Source organism: Sarcophilus harrisii, chromosome 3 (assembly GCF_902635505.1).
Source record: "Sarcophilus harrisii chromosome 3, mSarHar1.11, whole genome shotgun sequence".
NCBI lineage: Eukaryota > Metazoa > Chordata > Mammalia > Dasyuromorphia > Dasyuridae > Sarcophilus > Sarcophilus harrisii.
In genome coordinates, this window is record NC_045428.1 from 66,522,673 (window position 1) to 66,534,857 (window position 12,185).

General features: G+C 34.7%; 1 protein-coding gene across 1 annotated transcript in view; it reads left to right on the plus strand.

Moving 5' to 3' along the window:
• MREG (melanoregulin) overlaps nucleotides 1–12,185 on the plus strand; it is a 64,189-nt gene that overhangs the window by 19,348 nt on the left and 32,656 nt on the right. Inside the window, exon 2 of the mRNA XM_003766869.4 lies at nucleotides 1,977–2,136. Coding sequence (XP_003766917.1) covers nucleotides 1,977–2,136 — 160 coding nt within the window. The remainder of the gene's footprint in view (nucleotides 1–1,976; nucleotides 2,137–12,185) is intronic.

Consider the following 12,185-nt stretch of genomic DNA (forward strand, 5'->3'; position numbering starts at 1 on the left):
TATATAGCAGTTATTATTTGCCAGGCACTGTGCTAGGTGCTATCTGTACAAATATCTCATTGGAGCCTTACATCAACCCCAGGACATAGGAACTATTATTATGCCCACTTACAAATCAGGAAAACTAAGGCAAACAGATTAAATGACTTGTTATATAAATAGAGTCTGGATCTGGATTTGAATTCAGGTCTCCCTGGGGAAAAAAAAGATTTGGTTTCTGCCTTGGTGGAGCTTTAGGATTAATGGAATATCTTTTGTGAACTAAAGTCTTCCATAAGACCTTTTTATAGTTATCAACTTGGCAAACATCATGGTTAGCACAGAGTAATTAAGATGTTTATTTGGCCTCTAGTTTTATTTTTCTTAAAATTATTAGATGGCTAAATTCATATTAATGAAGTGACAGAAAATAGCTAAGCTATGTATTGAGTTGAATTGCTCTCCTCCTTCTCTCCCCCCTTCCCCCCCCCATCATCTTGGTTCCATGTGATAACTACATTTTGTGAATTCTCTTAAGACTGGATACAGAAGAAGCTGTGAGTTTGTTTGTTGCCCAATGGTTAAAATGCTGGACTTGGAATCAGAAAGATGAGTATGATTCCTGCTTCAGACTACTTACTAATTATATGAATCTGGGACTCTCTTTCAGCCTCATCTGTAAAATAAGGACTATAATAGCACCTACTTCCCAGCATAATATAATATATACATATTATGTATGATCATATAACATATGTACATATATGTAGCGATAGCAATGTTAGCAATTGGCTCTGGTCCAGAAGAATAACCATGGGAGTTCCAGGATGAGGGAATCTCTTTTTAGTAGCTGCACAGCATGGAGATACCTGTTGGAATTGCAGCTGATTCAATTCTGTATTAAAAGTGTGGTCAGGAGTAAGGGGCATTGCTGAGACTGAAACTTATAATTAGGTATAAGCTATAAGCCCCGAATTTGAAGAATTAATCAATTAATTAATTTGTTGCTGAGGCAATTGGGGTTAAGTGACTTGCCCAGGGTCACACAGAGGAAGTGTTAAGTGTCTGAGATTAGATTTGAACTCGGGTCTGTCTGACTTCAGGACTGGTGCTCTACCCACTGCGCCACCTAGCTGCCCCTTGGAGAATTAATTCATGAAACAGGAAAAATGGGGAATATTAAAGTTGAATCATCTGAATAGTTTTAGAAGATAAGTCCAAGAGAAGGATTTTGGTAAGATTCTCCTACATCTTTTCTCAAATCTTGTAAATTGTTTTAGCCTCCTGACAAAGTTAAATTCATGATAAAGGCTGGACCATTTTGGCCCTGGATTGTCATCTTGCCCTTTTGATACTACTTTTAAAAAATGATTGAATGATTTTTAAGTAATTTCCTTGAGGGAACTGGAGCTTCTGTACAGTCCCTTTTGCATCTGTGGCTTTTTTTCTCTAATTTTTAAAAATCTGCCTCTAATCTTCCCCTTGGTCAAGACTAAGTGTATAGCCCAGGTGTATGAAGAAGCATCCTTTATGGTGTTTTAAAAGAGCAAGGGATTATCTTAGGGCAAGCAAAGTTCATACTTGGCTTACCTTGTCCTGGTACATAGCTCCTCAAGGACACAGAAGATGGGTTCAGGAAAGTTTATGTCCGATATATTATAGTAGAGATCTTTTTTATGTATGAGTTGGACTGACCAGTTGGCTCTTGAGGTCCCTTTGCTTGCAAATTCTGATTCTGAGAAAGCCTTACCAGGACTTCCTGGGCATACTTTCCCCCCCTTATTTGGCACTTTATTATACCCTCAGAAATTTGAACTAAGCCATCAAAGAACCATTTTGAATTTGGAAAATTGATAGCAAGTAGACTAACTACCTCAAAGATGTTTAAATCATAGAAATTTTTGTTTTTGATTTTTGCAATTTTATTTTGTCATCTAATCTAAGCTTATTGTACTTTTTTTTTCTCTCTCCAACTTTCCCCCCACCCTCAATTCTAGTGGCAACAATCCCTACTCTTCTTTTGGAACAACTCTTGTAAGGGATGATGAGAAGAATTTATGGAGCATTCCTCATGATGTATCCCATACGGAAGCAGATGATGATAGGATATTATATAATTTGATTGTTGTTCGGAATCAGCAGCCCAAAGATTCAGAGGTAAGTTATCTAGCAAGTATCTTTGGAGATCTCATTTTTCACATTATCAGGTATGGTAAAATCTTGATAATTTGGATCTGCATGAGATGGTGGAATGTATAAATTATCAACCTTTTGAAGAGAAATGATTTTAGTTTGTATTCAAATATGTAAATATGTTGCTCTTACAGTGAAAGTGGCAGAATAGTGGGAAAGAGGGCAAAAGGTACTAAGAATCATACAGATTTGTAGATCACCAAGAAACTTTTAGTTTGATTATTGATTATTTGATTATCTCATATCCAATGAGCAGTGGATTTTATATTCCCATATTGTTGGAGGAAGATGATATTTTTGCCATATTATAATTGCTATAAACAAAGCTAGAAGGAAGGAGCAAGCTGCTGCTAAATGGAAAGATGGCCCATTGGTATTACTTGGCAAAGTGAAGAAAGGAATTAAGAATAGTTTTTATCATTGGTTTGAAGGCAGAAAAAAATATTTATGGAATGTTGGTCATCCCATTTGTAGTATTAATGATAGGTATTGACAAAAAGATCACTATGAAAATAATTACAGATAGATTACAACCTATAGAATATATATACATACATACAGATAGATAGATAGATAGAGAAATTCTATCCCTTTATCTATATCTAAGAAGAAAAATGCTATAAAAATGCTATAAGTTAAACAAACATTTATTCTTTTACTGGATGATAAGTTCAAGAGTGAGAAAAGTTGGGTCTGGGGAGAAATATATTGGAAAGTAAGGTTTGAGAAGAAAGAAACCAAAAAATTTTAAATTGCAAAGAAACCTCAATTCTATTATCATGAACACTTTAAAAATTGGGAGGTTTTGAACATGGCAAGCAGCAGAGCAAAGTAGATTATATAACAAAAGAAAGAAAAAGACTTGATAGTGATATTAGTGATATGGAAGTTACTTTATGGTCAGCAACTTTGGTACAGTCAAACCATGTCCTCATCAAAGTTAGGCTCAGAATTATTACAGAACAAAAAAGAAGAATAATAATGGGAAAAGATGGGACACAGAAGTGAAATAACTTAACTCTGAAAAATTAATTGGAAATCAAAAATGGGTAATGAAAAAACAGAAGTGTTTTTTTTTTTTTTTAATTTAATAGCCTTTTATTTACAGGATATATATATGGGTAACTTTACAGCATTAACAATTGCCAAACCTCTTGTTCCAATTTTTCACCTCTTACCCCCCCCCCACCCCCTCCCCTAGATGGCAGGATGACCAGTAGATGTGTATCTAAGTTATATTTTAATATATTTAACAATAAGTATACATGACCAAAACATTATTTTGCTGTACAAAAAGAATCAGGCTCTGAATTATTGTACAATTAGCTTGTGAAGGAAATCAAAAATGCATGTGTGCATAAATATAGGGATTGGGAATTTAATGTAATGGTTTTTAGTCATCTCCCAGAGTTATTTTTCTGGGCCTAGCTAGTTCAGTTCATTACTGATCCATTAGAAATGATTTGGTTGATCTCGTTGCTGAGGATGGCCTGATCCATCAGAACTGGTCATCATCTAGTATTGTTGTTGAAGTATATAATGATCTCCTGGTCCTGCTCATTTCACTCAGCATCAGTTCGTGTAAGTCTCTCCAGGCCTTTCTGAAATCATCCAAAAACAGAAGTGTTATCAACACTGAATATAATAATTTTATCCAGAAGTCTCCAGTGTAAATCAATTGCTACAACAAAGAGATCAAAAGATCCTAGAGGAAGTAAACACCATAACACACATCTGACTTACTTGCCAAATGGAGAGAAATGGCTGCCAAAGGTAACACTGGGATTAGATACACTTGTTTGTGGCATGTTTACATCTTATTTATAAGGACAATGGATTATTATGAGCAATATTGTCTAATAAAGCAGAGAAAAGCAATGTAGGGTAAAACTTGTTTGAAGAAATCTTTTTGAGATATCCACTTAAGAAAAGTTATACCAACAAATTCAAGGATGGGAGGAAAACAAGGATTTGCCTGTGGATGGATGGTGAAGGTGAAGGTGCTTGCATATATTTGGCTTTGAGCTTCAAGATATTATGGAGTCTCCTTGAAGAAACCTGTAAACATCTGTTTAGTCCATTTATCCACATAGGAAAGATCAAATGTTTGAAGCCTGACTGCTGCTCATATTTCAGCATACATTGAATGGATACTTTACAGACCTTTTCCAATATATCATATATTTGAAACAAATAGGATATATGGAGTGTCTTGGGTTCAGAACTGAATAGGAGAAAAGAGAGTGGTCTGGATTTTCTTAGGTATGTTATAACCTATATATAACTTATTGGATAATATATCCAATATATATACATATATGTGGATAATATATCCAATATATATGTGTGTGTGTGTGTGTGTGTGTGTGTATATATATATATATATATATATATATATACGTATATATATATATATATATATATGCTAAATAAGATACAACTTATTGGAGGTGATAGGAAATTGGGGAGAGTCACAAAAAAGATGACATTTGAATGGAGTTTTGAAAGTAATTAGGAGCAGAGATGAGGAGGGAGTGTATTCCATGCATGGGGGTAGGCACCCAGAGATAGTAAATGAAATGTTATTGGTCAGGAAAAGGAAGAAGAGGAGCAAGGAGAAGAATATAAAAAACAAGAAGAGAAGGAAGAGGATTTCCAAGGAAAGACGTTAACTAACTTAACTTAACTAACTTAAACAAATAGTTAAAATTAATATATAATGCATTGCCACAAATTTATGACTTCCTACATCATTGCAATTTATGCCATTAAAGTGTTTGAAAATAGTTTGCTCTTTTAAGTGTTGGAGAGCAAATATTCCGCCAGAAATATTGCCTAATTTTTTTTTGGCTTGCTCCCCATTACCCCCTTTTTAAAAAAATAAATAATACAGAATTAACTCTCCTGGATTGAATCATCTCATCATGCTTGAACTTCTGACGTCCAAATTAGGTTTTATTGGTCAGGTTTTGACAATTTTCACTTTAGAGTCACTGATTTTGTACATAACCCAAACTCTGATTTCCAAGAGCAACTTTTAGCACACATCAAAGCAGTTCCCACCCTGTGAGGAATGAGTTTAATGAGACTTCACAAAGCAACTTCAGGAGGCTCTTAAGTCCTTAAAGATATTACTGGCATATTAAGACATAGGTCAGAAGGTGAAGAATTAGTGTTTTGAAAGTACAGTCAGCTGAGCATGATGAAGTTTGACTATTTTCTCCCTTCATTCAAAAGAAAAGATTTGATTGTAGGTAACATTTGCCAATACTTCATGACCAAGATATGTCTATGTATCTCCTGAGGGAGTATATAGACTTTCCATTTTCTTTTCTTTTTTTTTTTTTTCAAAACATTTCCCCCAATTACATGTAAAAATGCTTAATATTTCTTTTTGGTTAAATTTTGAGTTCCCAATTTTTTCTGTTCCACCACTGAGAAGGCAAGCAATATGACATAGATTATACATGCAAAATTCCTATTTTCTTACAGTAAATGAGAACAACAGAAAATGTGTTAATTCTTGGACTTTGACTATTAAAACACACACACACACACACACACACACACACTCACATATACACAATACATTGATATATGCAGGGACTTTTGAGTAGAAAATGTCTACTTTATTTGGCCTGTGCTATTTTTCTTATTGTTCTATGGTGCCAGAAGATCCTATCTCAATCCCAAGCTCAGTCCTAAACTTTAGTCATCTCTTTATGTGGCTGAGTACCATAATGCATGTGAATGACTAAGCTGATAGATAGATAAATTTATCTTTATTAGGAGTGCATGAGTTTAGTGAAGAAATTAAATATCTTTGGACTTTATAATCAGTCAATCAATAAACATTTATTAAATGGTTATTGTGTACCAGACACTATTGCTATTATTAGTTATTAGATACTATCTTGCTATTACTATGAGCATTTGGTTGGTAGACAGACAGGATTCTCTTAAAGTCAAAATTTTATTTTGCCAAAGTGGGCAAGCCAGGTAGGAAACTAATTGGCAATTAGGGTCAGGGGAAAGAAAGATTATATGCCAAAATTTTGGTCTAAGACATATCAGGAATACTAAAGCTGTAATTTAGCCACAAGATCTGTTAAAAACAGTGTTAATCAAAATAGCAACTTGGTTACCTAGATTTAAGTAATAGTTTACAGGGGAAGTGTTACTTCTGTGAGCCCAGCAAGTTTAAACATACTTATTTTAATGATTTTAGAAAATGTTTATGTTAGTAATTTTCATAAACTTATCTAGGACCCAGGGTTAGGGTCCAGCATGTTCTCTACACTATGATGTGGATACAAATACAAATAATAGTAATGCTTAGCATTTATGTATCAATTTAAAGTTAACAAAGTACTTAACAAATATTTTCTCATTTCATTCTCACAATAATCCTGGGAAGTAGATGTTCTTATTTTACAGATGTATCTCCTTTTACAGATGAGGTAGACAGCCATGTTTTTATCAAAGGTTATATAGCTAGCAAGAGCAAGAACTCTGATGTTCTTGACCCCATATCTGTATTTAGATATAGATTTACATTATAGGCATAAGGAACAGTCTGAATAAAGGTCCAGAACCTGTGATCTGTGACTAGAAACATAGACTAATGTCAGCTTGTGGAAAATCTAAATGACTGGCACACAGAATTAGGCAGTAGGATGTCTCTGAAGATTTTTTTTTCCCTTTTCAAAAATTATTTATTTTTTTTTTAATGCACATTGCTTTATGAATCCTGTTGGGAAAGAAAAATCAGAACAAGGGAGAGGGAAAAAAACCCAGAAAAATAAGTGAATATAGCATGTGTTGATTTATATTCAATTTCCATAGTTCTTTTTCTGGATGCAGATGGTGTTTTCTATCCAAAGTTTATTGAGATTGCCTTGGAGGCATTGGCAGATATTGATTTTTATGAAAAGTTTCCCCATCTGTGAATGAAAGGAGATGAACTAAATGATCTCTAAAGTCCCTTCTAGCTTTGTTTGTTATATTCTTGTCTATGTCAGTGAAACAATTAGGTTTACATGCATTTGTGTATTTCCCTTGTACAAAGGGGGGACATATTGTCATACTTCTTCTTGGGGAAGATCAATTGACTTAAGTTTTCTCTTTTGTCCCTCATGTCTTACCAAACAAGCAGCAAAAAAGTCTTTATGTAGCAGCTCTCAGTTCCCTGTATGCATCTTAGTACCTGAGCTAGGAAAGAGGAACATTCCCCTTTGTGGCTTATGTGGTGAGCAGGGCAGACCAGACCAAGAGGCCCATTGCCATATTTGTCTCGTTTCTTATAAGATTATTTTTTCAATTTTAAAAAGAAAGTATAGGAGGCTTTGTATGCTGTGAAAATTCGATGGAAGTCTAACTTCTAGGTCTGTTTGTGGAGTCTTCTCTTTGCTAGGACAAAAGCTTGACTAGAACTCAGGTCCTCTTGTTCCTGGTCCTGTAATTTTCCCATTAATCCACAAGGTTGAATCTATGTTGGGCATTTGCTAGTACTTTCTTAGTTCCCCTTACCAGCTTTAAAACTTGTAGCGCTTAGTATTATTAGAAAATAAGCTAATTGAGGAAATTAACTATAACTAATACCTTATTCATCCATGTTGTTGACTAATGGTGGAGACTTTTTTGGGTTTCGCTTAATGTATATTTATTGTTTTCTCATCCTGAATTGAATTAGTTAATTTGTATAGCAGTAAATTAAGAAAGCAATAGAAAGGTAGGAATTTTGTTTTTTCTCTAGTATTATATCAGCTTTTAAAATCCAAATCTGCAATTATTTTACTCTTACCACCATTACATTTTTTCCCTCTTTAAAGATCTATCTAGTAAAATCTACTAAACCACAACTTTGCTTTTTAAAAAAAATAGTATTTTAATTTTTCAAAGATAATTTTCAATAGTTATCTTTGCAAACTTTGTGTTCCAAATTTTACTCCTTCCTCCCATCTGCCCCCCCAAGACAGCACACAATCCAAGTTAAATATGTGCATGATTTCTTTTATTATAGCTTTTTATTGTGCATGATTTTTAAAAATAATTTCCATTATATGTGGATATTTATTGTTCCCTTTTCTACAGGTAGGATATTTATTAAGTAGTTATCTCAATAAATGTTTAATAGGACTAACAACTCCAGCAAACATTTTAGTAGGACTAATAACTAATAGCAATAACAAAATAACAACTTCAGCAAACATTTAGTAGGACTAATAACTCCAGCCAATATTTATTAAGTATCAGAACAGAAAGACAAACCTCAAAACAATCTCTACCCTCCAGCTTATTTAATGAGGAAACACAACATGTAAACTGCTAATTAATTTCAAGATCAATGAAATAGGAGCATCAGGAAATGTCTCTATGAGGGGGCAGCATGTGTCTGAGCTTTGAAGAAATAGTTTCAGTGAGGCAAGGGTGAAGAGGAATGAAATTCCATACATGGAGACTCACCCATGTAAAGACACGGAGGGAGAGGGATGACCGTGGTCACCTCTGACTGATCCCTTCTTTTTATAAATCAATGCAACTATGGAACATCTGGGCAGAGCTTCATGGGGATGCTCTTAACATCAGAGTTTATCAGAAGATTTAAGTTGCAGATTTTACTGTGGTGGATTTGTGTAGTTTGTCAAGTCATGATGACTCAAAAGGCTGTCTTAAGCAAGACCATTTTAATGATTCACATGCATAGATCTGGTAGTCTTTCAGTAACTTCTAATTTTCCTACAATTATATAAACAGACTATTTCATCTGTGTGTGGTTATTCAAACAAAATGTAAAAAAGCTAAGTGAAATAGAGGATTTAGACTAATAGTTCACATGATGTTTACAAATATTACTCCATTTTATCCTAGAAAGTAGGTGTTATTTTTTAGATGAGGAAACTGAGGCAGGCAGAAGTCACATGCAAAGTCATACAGTTATTAAAGGTTGGGAACTAAGTTAGAACTGTTTCTTCTTCCAGGTCCCATTTTCTGTCTATAATTAATGCACCAAGTTTCCTCAGGTCCATTTAACCAGTTAAATTAAAAGTAACTTTTACAACGGGTAATGGCACAAAATAGAACAACTCTTAAGATATAGCAAGAATAGAATTATAAGTATTTCACAGATAATTCAGTGTTGACTGTCCCTCTCTTCCTCTTTTTTCTTCCTTTTCTCCTCACCACATTCTCCCCTCCCTACTTGTAGATATCACTAGATAATAGGATATCAATTCCAGAATTGGGAGTGCATGTTCCAGGATTTAATATTAAATGAAAAAACAAACATTTGAACCCCTGATCCCTTCACTATTTCTCAAAAGTTCAAAGCTTTTTTCCATTGGACCAATATTGGCCCAGTTTTTCATTTTACAGCATCTTTGGTCTCATAGGATTTGACGGGGAGGATGGAAAGTCTTCTTACCTGAAAAAGAAGCATTTTTATATTCAGTTCACTATTCAAAATAGTCATTTTCTTTCTCAAGTCAGTATTCAAAGCATATCAAAAGGATCAGGTCTGTTTTGTAAGGCAAGCTCATCTCAGTGCCAGAGGCAGTTTTCAATAGTAATAGACATTCTTTTTGACCTAGTCCATTTTGTCCTAGTAAAGAGTGCATACATATTGTGTGGGTTGTATTTTTTTTTTTTTTTTACCTATGTTCATTTGGATTCTGCTTGATTTTATTATTATAATTTTTTTTTTTTTTGGCTTGACTCAACTCACATTAATCTGATACCTGCTCTTCTCTGTAAAAGGATGCAATCATCTGTAATGTTCTACATCCTTTGTTCCCCAAATCATCTTTTCTTTTACTTCTTTAGACAGGAAAATGATTGGGAGATTCTTTTCCTTCTCCCTCACTTTCTCTTTTCCTTTCAGTGCCTTTTCTCTGTCTGTCTCTCTCCTCTCTTTCTCTCTGCCCTTTCCCTTCTCCTTCTTCCTTTACTCTATCTCTGTCTCTTTCTCTGTTTCTGTCTCTCTATCTGGCTGTATCCCTGTCTATCACTCTCTCTTTCTTTCTTTTTCCTTCCCCTTCACTCCCTTTTCTCTTTCTGTGCCTCTTCTCCCCTTCCCTTCTCTCTCTCTCCTCCTCCTTTCTTCCCCTCCCTCTTCTTCTCTCCTTCTTCAGTTACTATCTTTTCCTTTTAGAGCACACTCCATTTTGCTTTTTTGAGGCATAATTTTTGACTGACCCTTGTCTAGCTCTGATTTTTGGCCATTTTTTTCATATTGATCTTGATAAGAGTTTCTACTTGTAGGAATCATCTTTTATCTTGAAAATGATTTCTTTGAAATTAAGCCCTGAGATGACTCCATTTGTGAATCCTAAAAGCATTGATTCAAGGTTGGAAACCTGTGGTTGGAGTCTATTTCCTTTATTTTTAGCTGAGTAAACTGACACCCAGGTAGGGAAGTGATCCGGTCAGGGACACTTTTTCTGGAGTATCTTGCTTATTCTCACTTGTCCTTTTTATTTCTGTCCAAACTCCAACAGATGTTGGATTTCTGATTTCTTCTTTTTTTCTTTCCATGATGAGTTATAGATTGGCTTAAAGGTTGGTTTCTTGGTACTGACATAGGCTGGGCTTCACATATATTTTCCTCAGTGTTCTTGTTCTTGTGGGAATTTACATTTAATGTTACATTTATATTTTATATATTTATATCCAATGTTATAAGATAACATTGAGTGAATATCTTAGGCACAGAGCATCCTTGTTAGATATAAAATTTCATCAGAAAAAGGTAGATGAAAACTAATTTTTCTGACATGCTTTCCTCATCCCTTTTATTTCTAGATTTTTTGGGGGAAATATTTCAGGGTTAAAAAAAATGCTGTTCTAAATTCATATTTATTGAGTAGATAGCATCATTTGGTTCCACTTCACCCATCAGAGTAGAGGAAGTTAAGAGTTGGATAAATTAATATGAGCTAGGCACATGGGAAATTAGAGATTATACTAAGGGGGATGTGGGGGGAGTATGGTATAACTTTAATTCCTGCTACCAGAGGAGGCTAAGGTTTGAGAGTTCTGAGCTGGAGTGGGGCTAGGCCCATTTTGTATCCAGAAGAAAGTGGGGTGGTAAGCCATTAAGGCTGCCTGAGGAGGGGTAAACTGGCCAGGCCAAAAATGGAGTAGACCAATGTGGGCTTGGGCCCATAAGTGGCTATTATAGCTCCAGTATGGGAGAGATAGGGAGACGCCATCTCAAAAACCCAAGCCCAAACTCAATACCAAACTTCTCCTCTGTCCCTTTACCTTGCCCCCAAACAACAAAAAATCGAAATACCATAACCCCACAAAAACACAGCAGGAAAAATATTAGAAGTGAAAACAGGAGGAAGCCGGGCAAAGATGATTGAATATGGTGCTGTGGAATGGGAAGAAATGAAAAACATGGTAGAGAGTCCAGTTTACTTGAGCCTTGTTAATATGGCATAGCGTAAAGAGTAGGAGAAAGAATACCTTAGCCTTTGATCTCCATTTTGACACTTATTGGACATGTGACCTCTGGAAAATGGGACTCAGTTTCCTTATGTGTAAGTAGATAGGGTCAGACAAAATGATTTATCAAGTATTCTTTGAGTTAAGAATTTTATGATTTTGCATCATTAAAGTGAATTTTGGATTAGTCATCTTGTATTGATTTAAATTCATTCAATAGAACATAAAGTGGTTACTAGGTAAAAACCATTGAGCTCAAAGAATTTTCTATTTAGTTGGGGAGTCAAGTCTAACACAAGATAATATTCTAAATCCTAGTGTCCTGATTCTTTGTTGCTCTTGGATCTGTTCCAAATAGAGAGCTTTGGGGAAGAGACTCTTCCTCAAGTATCTCTTCGGAGAAATGTTTCTACTATTGTCTCTTTGGGAAAGAGGAGGAAAGAGGAAAGAGACAATAGTGGAGATATTCCATCTTTCTTTGGAATATTATAATGAAGACTCCATTGGAAAAATAAAGTTTGTTAATATAATGCAGTTTTATTGATATCATCAATATTTTACTGCAA